At 40.2% G+C, this 22206-nt stretch overlaps 1 protein-coding gene across 6 annotated transcripts in view; it reads left to right on the forward strand.

Annotated features, from left to right (window-relative positions):
• Nucleotides 1–22206, forward strand: part of LOC130141873 (polycomb group RING finger protein 3-like) — a 145253-nt gene that overhangs the window by 99056 nt on the left and 23991 nt on the right. For 4 of the 6 annotated variants that reach the window (XM_056323140.1, XM_056323138.1, XM_056323139.1 and 1 more), the window contains 5 exons: nt 11766–11883; nt 15884–15980; nt 18643–18698; nt 20682–20792; nt 21563–21651. In XM_056323140.1, the coding sequence (XP_056179115.1) occupies nt 11775–11883; nt 15884–15980; nt 18643–18698; nt 20682–20792; nt 21563–21651 (462 nt within the window). In that variant the 5' untranslated portion in view covers nt 11766–11774. Of the gene's footprint in view, nt 1–10146; nt 10275–11765; nt 11884–15883; nt 15981–18642; nt 18699–20681; nt 20793–21562; nt 21652–22206 lie in introns of all 6 variants that reach the window. The other 2 variants (XM_056323141.1, XM_056323143.1) reach the window with 1 other exon arrangement.

Consider the following 22206-nt stretch of genomic DNA (forward strand, 5'->3'; position numbering starts at 1 on the left):
GGTCCACTGCGGTTCCAGGGTTTTATCTGCAAAACACTTAACGTATACATAGTCTCCTGGTTGTATATCGTGAACAGGTCCATCCAGACCCCTACTGCGTGTTCCCATCACATGCTTCTCAATTCTTGTTAATTGTTTGTTTAGTGCCACCATATAGGAAGTCATTGTTTCTTCACCAATCTGTGAAGACGTCCCCTTTTGTACCCCATAGGGTCGTCCATATAAAATTTCAAATGGGCTAAGCCCCTCTTTTGCTCTTGGTCTAGTTCGTATTCGTGTAAGAGCTAATGGCAAAGACTGGGGCCAAGTTAGATTTGTTTCTTGGCCTAACTTGACAATCTGTTGTTTGATTAGATGATTCATCTTTTCCACCTGGGCACTTGATTGTGGTCGGTATGGGGTATGTAATTGCCAATCTATTCCTAGATGGTGGCTGATCTGTTGCACTATTCTGGACACAAAATGTGGTCCTCTATCCAAGGACATTACTGCTGGGACTCCAAACCTAGGTATTATCTCTTGGAGTAGTATTTTGGTCACTTCCCGGGCTTTAGCAGTTCTGCACGGGAAGGCTTCTGGCCAACCTGAAAAGGTATCTGCTAGTACCAACAAATATCGATACCCCCCTTTTCAAGGAAGTTCCGAGAAATCGATCTGCCAATGTTGCCCTAGAACATTCCCTCTGCTAATGTTCCCTAGTTTTATTTTATTTGCTGTATTGGGATTATTGCGTAAACACATTTCACATTGCTGAGTCACCTGTTTCATTACAGTATACAAGTTTTGCCCTTTCAATTTCTGATTTAGACTTTTATATAAAGTATCAGCTCCCCAATGCGTCTTATTAATAATAGGGCTGTGGTCCATATTAAATTGGATGGTACCACTATACAACCATCCCTTAAATAAGTCCATTTACTTAATTTTATTTTATAATTCATGTCCTGAATTACCTTTAAGTTTTCTTTAGAATAGTTTGGCTCTTGATCTGTACTTACAGTTTGGATTTTATCGTCTGGTATTAAGGATAATTCCTCCTTTCCTACCTCCTCTGTTACTCGTCTGGCCTCATGGTCGGCCAGGCGGTTTCCAATTTCCAAATCAGTGCCTCTATGGGCCACCTTATGTTCTTCCTTCCTGGATGACCCTCTTATAACAGAGGGGGCCATGCCTCACATCAAGGTCTGGCATGGCATATGTTCCCACCGCTCAACGCCTACTGGGTTGCAGCCAGCAGCGGAGCTCAAGATTCTTCTTGGTGGCAAACACCGAGGCCAACCCAGTCTTGCCCTTGACTATGGTAGGAGGCACCTGACCAACCTTATTCCTTGTACTTCATTGTCAATGCGGTTTCATCTGCACATCCCATAACAAGTCACTGTCATGGCAAAACACACAGATTTACATTAGTAGAACTACTACAGAGTGTATTTTATTTCACTTCACTTTTTCTGCCAATATCCCCACAGCCTTGCTGACCAAGGGATATTGTTTTTATCTGAACTGGGCAAGCCTCCCCCTTATCATTTTTGCTGTAACAGGTAAAGCATTTTTCACCTTTCCTGGAATTTATTTTCAGATACACCTGGTTAAAAATTTCTTTTACTTCAGGGAGGTCCTCTTTTCCTCTTTTCTGTTGAATTAAAGATAAGCTCAATATTTCAATTACTTGATCGTATTTAACTTTTAATTTCATTTCTCCCTTCTTTAAACGTCTAGATGTTCTAATAAATCTTATGCCAAGAAAGATTTTAGTGAATTTGGCATTCTTATTTGTTTTTTTTTGTTTGTTTTTTTTTTTTTTTTTTTTTACTTTGTACTTTAAAGGTTTCAGGATGTTTTCCTGGTGGCCAGCAGCTCCCACAACTGTAACAAATTTATTTATTTATTTATTTTTTACTGAAGTTTAACAAGTAAGTTGGTTTTGTATTCACTGAAATTCCACCTCATACCCATTCCCTGCCCTAGAGGGGCCGTTACCGGTCCTGTTGTACTGCAAATGCTGCAGCAATTGGGGTGACATTCAGGTCCTTCTGCTCAATCGTCAGCAACAGCAACCCCCTCCTCCTCCCCAGCAGAAGGGTTCGGGGCAGGAGATGCTCTTCCTGCTCTGCAGGTTACACAAGCCTGCCTCTGCAGCAGCACTTCTGTTTTAACTCTTTCTGACCCTGAATGCAAATCTGCTACTTGTTGCTTTAAGTCTGTGTTCTTACATATCAGGCCTTCGCAGGCAAACAGAAAACATCCTGCCATGCATCCCAGCATGATTCAGTCGCACCTTCGAGGGGGTACGGGGGTTTGTACAAACTCACCCCAACACTTACACACACACACACACGCCTCAGGTTTTACATACATCAGTACAAGTTTTTATATCTTACAACGTGTTTCATTCTGGTTGCTCCACAGAAGGAACCGCAACCTGAACTTTTTAACACAAAAATTTCAACAAGAATACCTTTCTAGTTTAGGTCTCAGTTTTTTCCTATCCTTTTCTAGAGCCACAATCAAAGATCAGGTGATGTTAATCCCACACTCTTTCTAGTGCTAGTACCATAGGATCCCGAGGGGGTACTAAGCCGCAGTCCTTTTGCCACTCGGGTTTGTCCTGGAGGACAAAGAACATGTCTGCATATGATACTTCGTCCCATTTTCCCTCTCTCCTCAGAAACAACATTAATTGCAGGAGAGTGTTATAATCTAACGTTCCTCCCTCCTGAGGCCATTTCGCATCACTCTCCAATTTATACAAAGGCCACCACTGATTACAATATTTAACCAATTTCCTTCTATTTTCGGTACCACCATGTCCTAAAATATCACTCCAATGTTTTAATATACAACCCAAGGGCGATTTTTCACAGGGCTTACTCCTTCCATTTCCCATTTTGCAATTTGAATTACTTTGGGTTTTTTGTTTTTTGGCTTTTTTTTTTTTTTTTTCCGGCCGCCTTAGCCACCCAAGGTCAGAAACGCGGATAGAGCTTCTTACTCGTTTTGCACTCAAACGCCTGTCTCAAGCACTCTTGCACTCACACTCAGTCAAAATAATTAAGCTATACACGGAAAATCAAAATGCGCATCTCAATCACACCATTCACACTCTCCGGGCAGCCCGCAGTCACACAAGCAGTATGTTATACGGTACCGTGCACTTATGTACAAACTCTTAGGAACACTAACAGTTCACAAAGTATGCATTTCAATGAACAATTGTCAAAAACCAAACAATAAACAAAAACCAATTTTTCCTGGTCTTAAGCAGAGTGTTAAGTTTTCCGCTATTTGCCACGAATTACCAGAATGTTAATATTTTTCAACATACATTTCATAACTCCGAGTTTTGAACATATAACAAGACAACACATAGAACAAACAAGACACAGAGCGCTATTTCAGTTGTTACATTCCAGGAACTCCCCAATTCTTAAAACAACCTAAAGGAAGTTTTTAGCTTCCTCTTTTTTTTGTATGTTAATTAGCTTATCAGTCCTTTGCCTGGAATGTGGTGGTCTTGCAGGTTTGTAGGTGATTCATGTCCTTGTGACCATCCGATCTTCTCCAGCAAGGAGACTTAGCACTCCCTCCCTCTAGATAGCATTGGAATATCTCTCATCCTTTTCTCATTCTCTTTTAAATAGCCCCTTTGTTGGAGAAAGAGGGGCAGGCGTCTCCTCAAAACTGTAGTTGTCTCCTCAGAGCTGTGTGCCTATGTGACCAGACATCGCACCCATGACCAGTCACCATACCCACATTCCTTGAGCAGACATATACAATCACAATCGATGTCCATTGTCGCCATTTCACACTATTTCTCCATATCACTGTTAGCTCTTGATTTTTTATTTTAATTTCTAATTGCAATTCAACAATTAAATCTCGTCCTAACAGATTAAATTCTGCTTCAGGGACGAGCAAGAGTTCACCCATTCCAAATTTATTTTCAGTTTCGAATACCACATTTTTGATTTTGCTTACTTTAAAGGGTTCTCCTTTTGCCCCAATTACTTGTACTTTTTCAGGGGAAACTTTACATCCCTCAGGTATTTGCTTAATAGTTGATTTTTCAGCCCCAGTGTCTACTAAAAAGGTGAACTCTTGTTTATGGGGACCTATTTTTAATTTTATCAAGGGCTCATGATGACTCCGGTCCCCTAAGATATAGAGCCCCTGACTCTCCTATTTGCCACAAACTGAGTTCTTAGGAGCGCTTACCCTAAAGGGTCGTCTGGATTTACCCCAGAGTACAGCTGAAGGGCTTTCCTCAGTCGTTCCAGCCACTCAGTAGGGCTTTCATCTTTCTTTTGCATTTCATTAAATGCTTTATTGATATTCTGGCCACGGGGTACTGCTTCCCTAATCCCCTGAATTACTATAGTTCTCAGGTCCTGCATATGAGTTCTATGCACTGGATCCTGATTATCCCAATTAGGTCTTTGGAGTGGCCATTTAATATCTGCTTGGGGTTCCTAGGCATGCTGAGCATCCCACAGTCTCATTCCTGCTCGTCATCATATCTCTTTCCTCGGTAGTAAATAATTGACCAAGGATAGATTACATCTCATCCCAAGTATAAAGGTTTGGTCCAAAAAAATTGATTTAATCTTTCTGCCACTCCGAGTGGGTCCTCAATTAAGTTTCCCATCTCAATTCTTTTAAAATCTCGTAGGTCAGCCGAGTTTAGGGGTACGGAAATATATCCGATCACAGGTTGAGGTCCCCCCATGGGTATTTCCCTTAGGGGGTACATCTGAGCTGCCCCTTTCTGACTTCTAGTTATGCGTCTAGGAAGAGGGGGAGACCCTTGTTCCGACTCTGGTGGGGGAGTGGGCGCTCTGGGGACCTCTGCGGGAGCAGGAGGAGGAATGTAAGGAGGGGGGGTTAGAAGGGTTTCGTCCAACTCTTCCTGCTTTTTCTTTTGTTTAGTTTTTATTTCATTCGGTGGGTAAAGTCTAGCTCCCGGTCTTTCTAGCCACACTTCCGCATATTGAGTCTCCTCCGGGTTAAGGGGTTTTTTATTATTAACCCAGAGGTTTAATTGCTGTCTTACCCAATCTTCTTCTGACCCATAGACTGGCCAAAAGACATTTTTAGAAATTTTCTTCCCTCCCCATATCTTAGTACAATATTCTATCATCTTCTGCTTATCTTTCCCTAGAGTTCCAGGGAAATATCTCCAATTGTCTAAGATATATGCCAGAGGGGTATTCTTAGGTACAATGGGTACCCTTCCCATGGGAGTCGAAGGCTTGCTGCCCTTCGCCCCCATCTTCTGGAATATCCACAAACATACACTCACTCGTTATATTCCAGGAAACCCAATCCCGCCCGAACGGCAAACCCGCGAACAAATTCGCAATATACTTACGCGTCCTGCGTCTTCGTCCGGACTCCCGTGCACAGAATTTTTATGGGATTTTACCGGTTTCTCCTTTGCTCATTATTCTAGAATTTAGGTTCGTCGGTAAGGTTGGAGTAAGCTGTTGGTCGCGGGGCCGCGAAATGTCGCGGGGCGCCTCCCCGGAGGACCAAAGCCCACCACCGTTCCTTATCCGAGTCACAGCACCAGAATTGTTATAAATTGAGACCACAATAGATCATAATCCAATTAAATTTTTTATTAATTATAGCAAGTAGAATATGAGCAAAACCAGCGCTGGACGACAGGGGAGTCTGCGCTCCGCCAACTGCCGTCCTGAGCAGTTCAAACAGTCCCTTTTTATACCTTTTTTTTACTTTCCTGTTCATGAAGTAGTGGAGGTGTTGACCCTTCATTCATATGCACAAGCGGCATCCTGGACACCTGGCGGTTATCTTATCTTTCACAAGCGGCATCCTGGACACCTGGCGGTTATCTTATCTTTTGTTGCCTAATCTTTACATTGGGCTTAACATAAATCTTAATAAACAATACCCTAGTCCATAGTTTCTTACAATATACGTCTCTTTCTGGGGACGAAGCCTGATTCCCCGTTACGGATTTCCCACAGCTCACCTCTCAACTCCGGAGGGATTTCAGGCCGGCTCCTGCTTCCTTTCAGCAGATCATTCAAAGTTCTGTGGGACTCGCTGCATGTCGCTCAGATAGGCGATTCGAGAGCCCTTCACGTCAGATCCTTAAACGCATCACGTCGGGGTCACCAATTTGCGGCGAATGAAGAGACGGGACGCAGCTTGATGCAAGCAAATGTCGATTTATTGTACAGAAGCGCAAGTTTCTATACACTTTCAGAAGCTGCGCGTTTTAAACTAATTGGTTCTTGAAGCTAAGCATTGCATACTAGGCAATCCCTGATTGGTGGTTATTTGCCATCAATTAACAGCAAGGTGTTACCTTTCCTTGGCGCCATCCTTGGCGCCATCCGTCTCCCACTCCCCTGTGCTCTGTAAACATGTCTCATCATGTTAATTGTTGTCTAGACAAGCTCGAGCACATTCCCCTCAGCTGATTGCCACGCATGGTCCTAGTTTCCAGCCCGCTCCTGCAGCACAACACACAGCAAGTAAAAACTTTGGCTTTAATGAAAGCATAGTGTTACCACGGTGGAAGCCTCAGGACATCAACACTAATCAAATAGGGACCCAACACAGTGGAACACTGCTCTGGAGTGAAGCTCAAGAGAAAGCACCACAGGGGTGGATAATAAAACTTGTGCTGATTAACATATGATACATATGCAATGTCCTGTTTTGCTCATTAGCAAACTTGTTGATGTAATGCAGGTGCTGTTGTCTGCATTCTGAGATCCACAGCTGGTCTTCACATTGGTGACTGTGAAAGGGTATATGCAAATGAGGGGGAAGCAAACTATCAAAAGTTATTGTGGTAATGAGATAAGATGTGGTTGGGATTCTACATACTCAGATGGGGAAGGTGAACTATCCTGGGTTACTGTAACAAAGTCTGCTTGCACCCTACATTCAGGATTAGTACCCTGCCCCTGCTTCTACCTTTTGTACACTTCCTTTTTATGTGTGAGTTCAATCAGGAGCTCCTTGCTCATCCATGCAGGCCTCCTGCTACCTTTCCTTGCTTTCCTACTTGTTGGAATGGACCTTTCTTGAATTTGGAGAATGTGATCCTTGAATACAAACCAACTGTCCTGGACCCCTCTTATCTCTAGGGCGATATTCCATGGGACTCTTGCAAGCAGATCTCTGAGGTGCTTGAAGTCTACTTTTATTCCACTCTTTGTGATAGATGTGAATGCTGGGTTAATTTAGGCCTTTGAGACTGTTAGCTAAATGCTAAAGACAGATGCTGAAACATTTTAAAGACTATTGGAAATGTCTGAACATAAATCTTGATGCTTTTATAGGAACCCATCAGTTCAAGAAGGATTAACTATTTTTAGTTGACTGATAATCACAAAACTAATAATATTTCACATAGAATTCATAAACTATTTAGACAAATGTAAAAACTTAGACTTCAATAAATGTTGAATTCACTATTGGTAATGGAAATAACTTTCAGCAAACATCAGCACAATTCTGGGAGTATATTAATAGTGTAATTGAAATTAAGATTGCTTAACACTAGAGTTTTGGGGGTTATTTTTGGAATGCCTTTATGATGATGTGTCAAAATAGTTCCAACACTAATAGCTTTGCAATTCTTGTATTTGCTCTGTTTGCGTCTAATTAAAAGATTAGAAGCAAATTCACAAGCTTTTCCCCTACAACATAGTACTTCTGAGTGTGTATATGGTTACAGGAAAAATAAATTTGTGATGCTTTTATAAAATGTTTTATTTTTTATGATGTAAATGACGAACATTTGTTGGTTGGTAGGTCATAGAGTGCTGGTACTTTCTCACCAGAACAGACCTGTGGTTCAACTAACCCAGTATGCCGTCTGAGGTGATAGATGTTAACAGATGCCATACAGGAATGTGCAAGAAACCCTGTGTTAAGCATCTACTCACAGGGGGAATTTCTTCCTAAGTACTGTAGCTTTGTATCTTGAATAATCAGTTTAACTTTCATAAATGTATTATTGTGGTGGGTTTACCCTGGTCAACACCCACTCAACCTCTTGCTTGCTCCCCTCTTCTACAGAATGGGGAGAAAATAGAGGGATCAAGATAATAGTTTAATAAGAAAAGCCAAAGCTGTGTGTGCAAGCAAAGCAAAAAGAGGAATTAATTCACTACTTCCCATCAGCAGGCAGATGCTTAACCACTTCCTGGGAAACAGGGCCTCAGCACATATAATGTTGCTTGAGGAGACAAATGCCATAACCACGAATGTCCCAAATACCTTCTCCTTTCCCCAAGCACTTATTGCTGAGCATGATGTCATATGAAATGGAATATGTTCAGTTGGGTCATCTGTCTTGACTATGTCCCCTCCCAACCTCTTGCCCATCCTTTTTGGTGCCCAATGTGGAGCGTGAAGGGTTTGAGATAACAGATTTGATTGGAGTGTGCTAGATCAAATTTGTAGCTGTTATTGCTGTTTAGCTATTAAAGGGCAGGTTTCTGTGCTTACCATGGTGCTTTCTTGCCTCACTATATTAGTCTAGTACACGTTAGTGGCTGCTTCTTGCTTTTGCTGCTTGCTGTACTGCTTATCATCTTGCTGTGCTCTGCCCGGGAATATTTTGGTAAGAGCAATGGTGATGCACCTGGGCTGGTAGATGGCCAGGGCATGGCTGCTGTTTCTGTGCTGCTGTACTGGACAGGCTGGAACTCCAGTGTGAACTCAGTCAGTTTACTGGAGAGCAAGGTTACCTAGTAACAGAGTGTAATCTGGTAATCTGCAGTGTGGGAACCAAATGTAACACTGTAAACCAGTTTAATCTCCTGTTTTATTTAAATCTAATGTTGTCATCTTATGCTACCAGTGCAATTTTTATTTCAATATATGTATAAGCAGACAGTTTCTTTATCATATTTAAAACTGCCCACATATCAGTTTTGGGGAGGATCAGAATGTATCTGCTTCCTGGGTGTTTTATCCTGTCTTGTATTTTAAAGAAATAGGAATGAGAAATGTTGCATATATTCTGAGGATAAACAGGACATAAAGTATACAATTGCAATTAGGGAGAGGGAAAGTTTCAGAAGCTTGAATCTTAATCCTTGGGTGTATAATTAATTAGATGTTTGAGAGTTAAAGGTTACATGGTTTCCCAGCACAGTTTGAAGTGACTTTTAAAATTTTTTTAAACTTTTGTTACTCTTCTTTTTGAGATTCCATAGGCAGAAAAATAATATATATTTAAGACATAGCAGTATATTTGTTATTTAAAGCATACGTTTCGTAGTCTGTTTCTATTTACCAGTGATGGGCAATATTGCAAAACAAAAAAAGGCAATTTAATTTTTAAATTCTGAATGCCTTCCTTTTAATGGTGATTGTAGCATCCTTAAATTTGGGAAGAGTGAGAAGAAGCTTTGTATTTCACATTTCTTAGTACAACAGGGTGTAGCTCTACTGATGGGACAAGAAGTTTAGTTTGTCATGTTTTCTTTAATTTGATTTTTAATGTTTAAGAAAACTAGCTTATTTTACTTTTCAGCTCCCTTTTTCAGATACGGATTCAAAATCGTGCTCTAACCATAAGCAGATGTGAGGCTGACACTTAGAGTGGTTAACCCAAATTTGTCAAATGAAACCTATTCTTTTTGATTTTGCACTTTGCCAATTACAGGAAGTTAATCTCTCCTCATTCTGTCTTAATTATTAGCTTGACTGAAATTACTTAGATGACTAAAATAGGATTTGGTCTTTGTCCTGGTTTCAGCTGGGATAGAGTTAATTTTCTTTTTAGTAGCTCATGCAGTGCTGTGTTTTGGATTTGGTGTGAGATCAGTGTTGATAGGACACTGATGTTTTTGGTTGTCGCTGGGTAATGTTTATACTAAGTCAAGGACTTGTCAGTTTCTTGGGGCCTGCCAGTGAGAAGGCTGGAGGTGCATGGGAAATTGTGAGGGGACACAGCCAGGACAGGTGACCCAAACTAGCCAAAGGGATATTCCATACCATATGACATAATGCTTGGTATATAAACTAGGGGAAGAAGTGTAAGAAATGGTCCAGCAATTTGTGTCAATAGAGGGGTTAATAGGTAAATATTGGGACCTGGATCTAGGGGACAGGAGAACAAAGGAGTTTCAAAATGACTGCTAACTATTGCAGGGGATGCTACACAAGTCTCTGACATCCAGCCAAGAGATTACCAAATAAGGAAGAAAAGGAAACTGAGGGAGGACTGGAGGACAAAGCCTGGGAGGAAGACTGAGAGCCTTCAGCCCAAGAAACTAATTGTAATAACCTTGCCTTTCTTAGAAGTAGTGATGAATATGTATTAGCTTAGGAACATAAAAACCAGCAGCCCCATGTAACAGGTGTGCGTGTTAGAGGAGCCCTGACTCCCCGTGCACCCAGTGCTGTTAACTTGCCTTTTATTAAATCATATAAAACTAAAAATTGACTCAATTTATAACAGAAGGAAGGAGAGGGACATTTGGCATTATGGTGTTTGTCTTCCCAAGTAACTGTTACATGTGACGGAGCCCTGCTTTCCTGGGGATGGCTGAACACCTGCCTGCTGATGGGAAGTAGCAAATGAATTCTTTGCTTTGCTTGCATGTGTGGCTTTTGCTTTTCCTATTAAACTGTCTGTATCTCAACCCTTGAGTTTTATCACTTTTACTCTTCTGATCCTCTTCCCCCATCCCACTGTGGGGGGAGTGAGTGATCGGCCACATGATGCTTAGTCACCGGCTGGGGTTAAACCAGGACAGTCTTAAATCTGGGTCCCTTGGTATATTGGATGTACGTGGCAAGAGGGGGGGCAGGCTTCAGGGTTGTGGCCTCTGTGGGAAGAGGTCAGGGACTGCCCTGTGCTGGACATAGCTGGCTTGGCAGTGGACCCACCACAATCCAAATCTGAGCCTATCAGCAATGTTTATGGCACCTCTGTGGAAACATATTTAAGAAAGGGTAGAAAACACTGGACTGAGAGGAGGAGGGAACAAAAAGAGTGAGAAAAAACAATCAGCACCAAGGTCAGAGAGAGGAGGAGGAGGTGCTCCATAGTGCTGAAGCAGATATTCCTTGCAGCCTGTGGAGGATCCATGCCAGAATAGATGGATTTTCCTAAAGAAACTGCTGCCCATACAGAACCCACAATAGGGCAGAAGAAAAGTGTGAGAAGGAAGAAGTAGTAGAGGGAAACCATTATGCACTGACTGTAGCTTCCCACCCCTACCCCCCTGTGTAGCTCTGGGGGGGTGGGGTGGGGGGTGGGGGTGGTGTGCTGTGGAGGAGTCTGGAGTGAAGTTGGGCATGGGAAATGGGGGGAGGAAAGGTGTTGGTTTAATGTTTGTCTTTTTGTTTCCCACTACCTGATTTAGCAATTATATTTTTATTTTATTTGGCAAGAAATTAAGTTAATTTTCCCCAAGTTGAGTCTCTTTTGCCTGTGACCTGTTTTTACCTTGAACTACAAGCTTTCTCATTCCTGTTCTTCCTACTTTCTCTCCCTGTTCTGCTGAGGAAGGGGAGTCAGCAAGCAGCTGGATGGGAGTTTGGCAGTTAGTGCAGATTTCAATTATTTCACCATTCATTTTTATAATCTTTTAAAAGTTTAGTACTCAAAATATATGCATAAGTATACAAGAGCCTGAAGCTATCTACATAAGCATATCTTTAAGGTGAATTATAGTTACTCATTTATTCCAAAACTACTTTTACCTCATCAGTACATCTGAGTTGCTATGTAATGTGTGGGTGTTTTTGGTTTTTTTTTACAGATACCAAAGATGATGACTAGAAAGATTAAGCTTTGGGACATTAATGTCCATATAACCTGTCATTTATGCAATGGATACCTGATTGATGCCACCACTGTAACAGAATGCTTACATACTTGTAAGTAGGAATATAATGCTGTGAGTAAGCTAATTGTTTTTTTACTTGATGTGCTAGATGTTTTAACAGTTTTAGTTGAAGTTTAAAGTTTTACTCTATCAGCCAGAATAAAGTAAACTTAGCTATGCACTTAATTTTTCAACAAAAATATATTTTGTGAGACAAATACGGAGAACAAACTTGAAACCATATATAGTAAATGGTAATGCATATGTTTAGGAATGTATTTTTTCTGCTGAATATTAGAAGAAATATGGCATTATTTACAGAGATGATATGATGTTTCAGATTTGCCAGAGATAATTTTTTCTACTATATCTGATTTCTAGATGCTGTTCATCAGCTTTAATGTATTTTCTTTTCTTTCCATTCCTTTTTTAGCTCATTCTTGAGCCCCTTCTCCATGTGCTCCAAATCTCAAGTTTCCTGGTGTTCTGAGTAAAGCATTTAGAACCCTAATCTAGGCTTTTGCTTTGTTTTGTTCCAAATTCTGTAATACTGCCGTTAACTATTAAAATTAGTCTTACTAGAGGGTCACCTTTTCATTCTTCTAAAGTGTATTGATTTATTTGCAGCTCTGAAATATGCACTGCAAGCAAGTGTGCTCACTTCACATAGGCCATGACATTTCTCAGGAATGCATTTTTAGAGCAAACATATGGGGTATCTTATGGAATGTCCCTTATTATAAATTTATGTTTTCAGAAAGATTTGTTGCTTTTGATTTCATCCTTAGATTTATGGTATTAATTCTGAGGGGAGACATAGCCTCATATTATGGGTAGAAGGGTGGGGAGCAGCTTTTTAAAGAACAGTTATAAGGAAAGTGAGTTTTCTTACTTTGTTTCTTCATTTGTACCTTTTTAGTTTGTCTGTGACAAACTGACCTTATCTGTGCTGAGTTTAGTTTAGGAGGGATTTGTATCTCCTTATTCAAACCTAGAGGATCACTGATGGCAAGTGAGAAGTTAGTGGTTTTAGAAGATGGGTTTGGTTCTTTTGTTTACTTGGTTCAAAAAGGTTACAGCCTCACCCTTTCAACTGGATCTGCTAGTATATACCACTGGAGCAGACTGTAATGCAAGATCTGGGCTTAGTGGGCAAAATTACTAGGACCAGTCCAATAGTAACCTCTACCAGCAACAGTAATTTAATCTTAAATACGTAAATAAAAAATATAAGCAAAGCAAATGTATGACTTTTTTTGGCTTTAACTCGTGTTTATTCAAACATGCCATCATGTCTGAGAGGTAGATGGCACTATAGATACAGTTCTCTTGCCTTATACATAAGGGCTGTTGTAAGGCTGCCTAAATTAAAGGAATCACTTTTTAAGGAAAAGATGTTTAACCTTTTAAAATAATAATAACAAAAACTATAATTTATGTAACTTGAGCTTTTTTAATTTCTGAAGTTTGAGCTGGAGTACATTTAGAAAACACTTAATACTGTAATGTATTATTATTAGTGAAAAAACAGTAGTACTGGTTAAAATGAGGGAATTGTTTTTCTTTGAATCAAATATATGGTTGTGTATAGACTTAGAAACAGTTCCAAAAGAATGCTGCTCTGTAGTATCCATTTTAACAGTTTTTATCTGTATACTAAATAATTTCTCTCATTTAATTTTCTTATTGAAGTCTAATTGTCAGGTATTTTGTGAAAGTGAAAAGTTAAATTGCATTTGAATAAAATGATTCAAAGCATCTGACTTGAGGAAAAAGAAATTACTCTTTTCCCAAAGGTTTATTATCATAACACATTTTTCTTCTACATGCATCCATGATAAACAGCAGATTGGCTAGGTATCTTAATGGCATGCGGTGTCCACAAAATCCTTTGTGAAAACTGAACAGTATAAGTAAATATGCTACGGACATATTTAAAATCCTGTTCTAGTAACTTTGGGAATAAGACTGTGTTCCAAATTTAAACATGTTTTGTTAGGAAGATTCCAACTAGATATAATTTTCTTACCATAGCTACAATGCATCACTTCTCTGAATTGAGATGGGTCAGGAAAAATGGTCTTTTCTCCAGGCTCAACAACCCCAACTCTCTCAGCCTGTCTTACATAGGAGAGGTGTTCCAGCCCTCTGATCATCTTTGTGGGCCTCCTCTGGACTTGCTCCGACAGGTCCATGTCTTTCTTATGTTGGGGGCCACAGAGCTGAACACAGTACTCCAGGTGTGGTCTCACAAGAGCAGAGTAGAGGGGGAGAATCACCTCCCTCGACCTGCTAGCCACACTTCTTTTGATGAAGCTCAGGATACGGTTGGCTTTCTGGGCTGCAAGCACACGTTGCCGGCTCATGTCTAATTTTTCATCCACTGGTATATCCTCAAGTCCTTCTCTGCAGGGCTGCTCTCAATCCATTCAGCCCCCAGTCTGTAGTGGTATTGGGGATTGCCCCAACCCCAGTGCAGGGCCCTGCACTTGGCCTTGTTGAACTCTGTGAGGTCTGCACTGCAGGGGCCTGCTCTTCAAGCCTGTTGAGTTCCCTCTGGATGACATCCCTTCCCTCTAGTGAATCAACTGCATCACTCAGCTTGGTGGTGTCCGCAGACTTGCTGAGGGTGCACTCAATCCCACTGACTGTGTCATTGATGAAGATATTAATTAGTTTTGGTCCCAGTATGGACCCTTGAGGGATACCACTCGTTCCTGGTTTCCACTTGGACATCAAGCTGTTGACTAGAACTCTTTGGGCATGGCCATCAAGCCAATTCCTTTTCCACCTAGCAGTCCATCTATCAAACCCATTTCTCTCTAATTTTGAGGCAAGAATGTGGGGGGGGACTGCATCAAAGGCATTGCAGAAGTCCAGGTAGATGATATCTGTTGCTCTTCCTTTGTCCACTGATGCAGTCTCTTCATCAGAGAAGGCCACTAAATTAGTCAGGCATGATTTACCCTTGGTGAAGCCTTCTTGGCTGTCTGTAACAACCTCCCTGCCTTCCATATGGTTCAGCATGTCTTCCAGGAGGATGTGTTCAGTGATCTTACGGGCACAGAGGTGAGGCTGACTGGTTGGTAGTTCCCAGGGTCCTCCTTTTTACCCTTTTTAAAAATGAGTATGATGTTTCCCTTTCTTCAGTCACTGGGGACTTCACTCGACTGCCATGACTTCTGGAATATGATGGAGGTTGGCTTGGTGAATACATCAGACAATACCCTCAGGACCCTGGGGTGCATTTTGCTGGGTCCCATGGACTTGTGTATGTTTAGGTTCCTCAGGTGATCTTGAGCCGGATCTTCTCCTAAAAATGGAAGGATTTCATTCCCCCAGTCCCTGATTTGAGGTTCAGAAGCTTGAGAGATGTTGGAAGAGAGGTTACCATTGGAAACTGAGGGGAAAAAATTGAGTACCTCAGTCTTCTCCATTTTGGTGATCACCAGTTCTCCTGTCCTATTTATGAAGGGCTGTACAGTGCGGTGTTTCAGCCTTAGCTGAAGTTAGAAGTTGAGGTGAGTGGACAACATTTTCTTCCAGCAGGTCACAGTCTCCTTATAGTCCTCAGAAAAAAAATGGCCCACTTACTTATAGAATGGTAATTCTTTTGAAAGATGTCATCCTTCTAATTCTAGTTTCTTAGAGACCTCAAGCTTTTGGGTAGGCTTGCACAGCCACCAGTTAGTTGGGGTGACCGTCAGGGTTGCAGCCTAAGCCTGCAGGTGAGCAGAATGGGGAGCAGCCCAGCAATTGACAGTGTGCTGCCCTTTTCATGAAAACTGCTCACGTCACACCCTTGGTCACCAGTGCTCCCTAGGGGCCAGTTAGATGTGGCTTCCTGGGGTTTGAAATGGCCATGGAGACTGCCAGAACTGCCCAACTCTTGTCCACCCCTCTCGCAAGACCTGTTGCCTGCTGGCTGGTCCCTCCACAGGTACAGCCCAAGGGTGTCAGAAACCCACTCAGATACCCCTGGCGACCTCATAAGTTTCTTCAAACTACGTCTTGTTTTATTTCTTTTTAATTTTTAATGATCTTGTTATTAGTCTGTCGAAGCTGCTTGGTGAAGTATTTGGAGGAAAACAACACCTGTCCAACATGTCGGATTGTTATACACCAGAGCCATCCGTTACAGTATATCGGGTAAGTGTGCAGTACGAAAGGAAAAGCACAACTAATTACTCTCTGGGCTGTACAAACCTCTCAAATACAGCACAATTTTTCTCTACGTGTTTTTATTTGTTTATTATTATTTTAAATATATATAGTGAGCTGGATTAGAAGATAGAAGATTTATATAAAAGAGGCAAGGTTTTGAATTCTGCTGTGAATTTGCAGTTCCTTTGAAACAAATCCTTTTCTCTTGAATTGGACAAACAGAATAGACTTTATTGTTTAATTCCTGAGTGAAGTTTAATAAGATTTAGTCACTTCCTGTTTTGTATGACTGGATCATAGAGGTTACACATATGGAACAACCACATGAATTACACTTGTATTAAATATTCAGAAAAATGACTGGCAGTTGGACAGTGGTTTTCAGTGACTGAGAAGGTGTGTTCAAAGACTTTACAAATACACAGCATTATTGTTGATTTAGTCTTTCAAAGAACTGTTTAGTTCATAGGTGTGGATGAGAAAGTTGGTAGCAAAAAATTTAGAGCAGTGGCTTCAACATCTTAAATGGAACAGTCTCTGGAAGATTTGCACCTACTTCTTTCAATTTCCATACAGGGCTCCCTTACTGTGTGACCTAAAATGAACAGGGTGCCGTATCATAATTTCCTTCTTTTTCAGTGTATATTTTCTGTTTATTTGTACATTACCTTTCTTTTTCTTTAACAGTTTCCTCTCATTTGAAATATTTCAAAGGTATCAGTCAAATGTTTATACCACCTGACTTGGCTGGATCTGCACTACAGATTTCTACCATAGCAACTTTCATTGATAGAAATGTATCGAGACAGTGTGTTTACCACAGCTGCTGCATGTTGTGTAGACTCTTGTCTACCTCCATGCAAATTTTCTTTTCATTTGTGGCACTACTTCAAATGTGCACATCTCAGTTCTAGTGCAGCTTTTGAAGAAGCGGCTATAGAAAATGAATTTGATTCTTCCTCCACTTTTACTGAGAATTGTGCATGTCCTTTCTGAATTGCTCAAAACTGAGTCCCCTTCAGGAGTCAGAAATAAGATAGGTTTTTCTTATACCTCTGAGAATGATGTAGAGACTGCACTAGAGTGTATTTTGAAATATGACAAAACAGTAATGACAAATCCATTGCAGTAGGCAAGAAGACACAAATGGCATTTAAGATAACATGGTTGTCCTCTGTAAAGCTACAGGAATACATCCATGTACTGGTTCAGAAGCCTGTTTTCAATGCTAAGAGAGGCCTGGGAGCATAGCCTCAAATTGAGTAGTTAGAAGTGGATTTGGCAGTTGTTTGTGGACACTGAATGCACAGTATTATGTCTTTTTTAAAATTTGATCCCCTTCTTCAGTCTAGATTCTTTGCTCTACTGCTTCAAAAAATGAAGATGCTCTCCTAGAAAATTGTCTTCCAGAGCTAGTTGCAAAATACTGTCCCTTAAAGATCAAAACAGATGGCCTTTTTCCAACCTGCTTTTTGGAAGTCTCTGTTTTTTTCAATAGAGAATTAATAGGGAGGAACTTTGTATTATGCCTTAGTTACAAGAATCTGTGATCTAATTCATCCCCATCCATCTGGGGAACAGGTAAAACAAACACATAACATGTTTCATCATTAAGAATTTTGCTAAATTCTCACCTCTGCTCTCATGCTGGTAGCTAAAATCATTCATTTAGATTGAAATGGTTTTGATGTTCCTGCAATCTGTAAATGACATTTAAAATCCTAAACTGAGAGTCAGAGCTGGAGTTTGTATTGTAAACTCTTCTGGGGTTAATGCCCTGGCAGCAACTGAGGCTGACATTTTAGCTTGTATTGGATTTTATTTATAGTTTGGAAGTCAGGGTAATGTTCTGGTCCTTTCAGGCAATGACTTGTTTTACAGTAATCCAGGAAATGGCAGCTTGTAGTTAAACTTTGGTTGAAAAAATCAGTGTTTAGAATCTTAACCAGTCCTGCTTCTCCACCATTTCCTTCCTTATGTGCTAGATGAATCTGGGGTTTTTGTACCACCCTTTTTAGCTAGATGGGATCCTGATCTACATGATGTTGCCCTTGGGTAAAATGCTGGATTATAAGAGCAAATACAAATTTTCTTTCCTTTAGTCTCTTCTTTGTTCTCTTCATTTTTCCCCATAGGATTTTTTTCCTCGTGTTTTTTAAAAAGCACAGTATGGTTAACAAAACGACCTAGCAACATGAAAGATTAATTAAAAAGGATAAGAAACAGCCTAGTTTCTAGAAACAGAAAAGTGCCTAGTGTCTAGAAACAGAAAATAAAAAAAATGCTTTTGTCAAAATTTTCAAGGAATTTTGAGAGTTATATTACTGATACATATGCAGGTATATGGCATCTCTCACAGGATGCCATCCTTTGCATCATAAAGACCATCCTTCCTAGCATCCTTCCTAGCATCATGAACTAGCATGAACTTTTGTCAGTTCATGTCTTAGCCTGAACCTTATCTGCATTCCTTTCTTGTTACTGTTACCTCATGTTTGATATTTCAGTTATCCAAGATAAATATTTTTATTTCTTACTAGACTTTAGAGGTTTGTAGAGTCTATTTAATACTGACTGTCTTTAAAAGAAATGTTTTGAATCAAGATGGCTAATTTAAAACTTTAATTTTTCTTGTTTTTCCTGCTAGTCATGATAGAACAATGCAAGATATTGTTTACAAACTTGTTCCAGGCCTCCAAGAAGGTAAGTTCTCTGGTATGACCTATTTTTACTGAATGTTAGATTTACACATAGCTCCCTTACATTAATGAAAGGAGGAAGTAAAGAAAATGTTCATAGGGGGATGAAAAATACCATCTTCACTTGTTCCAGTTCTAGCACTACTTTTCCTCTATATTTCAGTGTTTTTTTTAATTTTAGACTTGTACTAGCAGTGTTACTGAAAAAACTTCAGAAATGAAAACGCTGGTGTTCTCTCAGGGAAAAGTAACATTATATGTAAACCTAAAGAGCACTACAACTTTTTCATGTTGGCATTCTATAATTTGCATACATTTTTATTTAATAAACTGTGTACATATACATGTCTTTTTTGCAGCTTTGCAGAGTTCTCAGAGGTAGAATACTAATGTAGCATAATCTTTAGTTTCATTGAGTTGTTTTTCTCCTAAGATGTACTTAAATACTTTGCTAGCACGTACCTTTCACAGAATCAGAGAATCACAGAATCACAGAATGGTCAAGGGTTGGAAGGGACCTCTAGTAATCATCTAGTCCAACCCCCCTGCTAAAGCAGATTCTCCTAGAACAGGTTGCATAGGATCATGCCCATGTGGGTTTTGAATGTCTCCAGAGAAGGAGATTTCACAGTCTCTCTGGGCAGCCTCTACCAGTGCTCTGTCACCCTCAAGGTAAAGAACTTCTTCCTCATATTCAGATGGAACTTCCTGTGTTGCAGTTTGTACCCATTGCCCCTGGGCACCACAGAAAAGAGTCTGGCCCCATCCTCTTGACGCTCACCCTTAAGATACTTATATGCATTGATAAGATCCCCTCTCAGACTTCCCTTCTCCAGGCTAAACAGGCCCAGCTCTCTCAGCCTTTCCTCATAAGGGAGATGTTCCAGTCCCCTAATCATCTTTGTAGCCCTCTGCTGGACCCTCCTCCAGTAGTTCCCCATCTCTCTTGAACTGGGGAGCCCAGAAACAGACACAACACTCCAGATGCGGCCTCACCAGGGCAGAGTAGAGGGGGAAGATAACCTCCCTCGACCTGCTGGCCATGTTCTTCCTAATGCACCCCAGGATCCCATTGGCCTTCTTGACCACAAGAGCACACTGCTGGCTCATGGGCAACTTGCTGTCCACCAGAACTCCCAGGTCCTTCTCTGCAGAGCTGCCTTCCAGCAGGTCAACCTCAAGCCTGTACTGGTGTGTGGGGTTATTTCTGCCTAGGTGCAAGACCTTACACTTGCCTTAGTTGAACTTCATTAGGTTTCTCCCTGCCCAACTCTCTAGCCTGTCCAGGTCTTGCCGAATGGCAGCGCAGCCTTCTGGTGTGTCAGCCACTCCTCCCAGTTTTGTACCATCAGCAAACTTGCTGAACGCACACTCTCTCTTCATCCAGGTCATTGATGAATAAGTATAACAAGACTGGACCCAGTACTGACCCAAGTACCTTTGCATTTGTGTTCTTATAATCTACTTCAATAATAAATCTGTTGAACTAAAGGAATGCTTTATAGTAATTGTTCAGTATTATTTTTCAGTGGTGTGTTGCTACTTTTATTTAAGTAGAATATTTCAGTCCAATGTAGTTGTCAAGTGAGGACATTATCAGAGCAAGTTTAGGTAAAGAGATTATTTTAAAATTGTTTCTAGGATATTGAAATCAGAAATATGTACAAAAACTCAAAACAAATATTTTGACAGAAATATTGAAGAGGGAAAACCACAAAGTATGGTATAGTATTTAAAATGTATTTTATACATAGTAACAGAATGGTGTAATAATCGTTTTGCAAATGACTTGGTAGTATTCTTCCTCTCAAGAATAAGATCTGGGGTAACTTGATTATGGCAGCAAAAATAGAGAAGTAGCAAAAAGTGCTAATACTACTTCCTGCCTGACAAGCTTCTTTTACAGAACAGAGGAGGGGTTTGGAATACCTTGATAAATATTGTGCTAGGATATTATTACATAACCAATATTTCCAATTTTAAATAGAGGAAATGAAAAAGCAGAGGGAATTCTATCACAAACTGGGAATGGAAGTACCAGGGGACATCAAAGGGGAGACATGCTCTGCAAAGCAACATCTAGATTCACATCGCAATGGTAAATGGTTTTATGTTTATTCTGTCTTGGGGTGGGGGCACAGACTGCCATTAAGCTGCTGAAAGGATCTGTCATAGGTAGGTGTCTAGCTAATATTTATTAGCACTCATAATTTTGTATAATACTGTACAAGGCTTGCTTGTGCTTATATATTGGACTGTATAAAAGAACTCACCACTTTGAACTCACCATCTAAGTGCAGTACTGTTTTGCATTGCACTTGTTTATAGAATGTCTTTTTTTATCTGGCTGTTCCTGGTGAAGATCTTCAGTAGTATCTATGTGGGAACTCTATGATAAGAAAAGGTTACTTTTTATCCTAGTCCTGAATTGCATTAACTTCAGAAACTGCTGATGTTAAGTGTAATTTTGTGGTAGAAATGTTGTGGTTATACTTAAAATGTGTGTATCTGTGTGTGTATTTATCCGAGGGCAAAAGAATTCTCAAATTTGTGACTTTCAGGAGAGCATATCAGTTTTACAGAATAGCGAATGAGCCCTGAAAAAATTTGTAGCAAGGTGCCTTGAACTGATTTTCTGGGAAGCTTTGGATTAATGTCCACACTTCTGCTACCAAGAATAAAGCTGCTTTCCAACTTTTTTCCTGATTAGAAGAGAAGCTAATCATGTTTTGACAAGCCTAATTACTTAAAAAGTAAACCCAAACAAAAAAACCACAGCTGCTCTTATAGTCTTGACTTTGTTTCAGGATTACCTGTCATCTGATATATCTAATTTAATCATTGTAATGCTCTGCTTTCTTCTGAAAGGTGAAACTAAACCAGATGAAAATTCAAACAAAGAAACTTCTGAAGAAAAACAGGAAGAAGATAATGACTATCATCGAAGTGATGAACAGGTGGGCTTACTTCTGATATAGGTAATTTCTTAGTTTTATTTTGTATTTCCACTTTATCTTTAAATGATTATTTTTCTTTGATAAACACTTTTCCCTCTGACAGAGGCAAGATACAGTGTTGTCCCAGGCTTTTGTGTAAACTTGAGCTTCATTTTTTTTTTAGATAGCTGTGGAAAAATTTGGGTTTGAGAATTTCATTAAGGTTTGATAGTTATAACTATTTCTGAGTTTCCTGAATATTGGCTAAACTCTGTGTTGGCTTTCATCTCAACTAGATTTCAAGTCATTTCAGCCCTTTATCTGAGAGTCTACTCCCATGCCACTCCGGTGCATCAGGACTGAATGTTTCAATAATTAGAATGAAAAGTCTTTTTGTACTTAGTAATTAGTGTCGAGTTTTAAACACAAAACCTGTTTGAGTATGAAAGTTGCTATTGGAATACACAAGTCACTACCTTCATGTTTCCTTGCTAACTGTGTCCAAAGTAAATTAAATTTGGATTAATTTTCCATTTAATGATAGTGTAATGGTAGTATTCAGATGGATTGTATTTT

Source organism: Falco biarmicus, chromosome W, assembly GCF_023638135.1.
Source record: "Falco biarmicus isolate bFalBia1 chromosome W, bFalBia1.pri, whole genome shotgun sequence".
Classification (NCBI taxonomy): domain Eukaryota; kingdom Metazoa; phylum Chordata; class Aves; order Falconiformes; family Falconidae; genus Falco; species Falco biarmicus.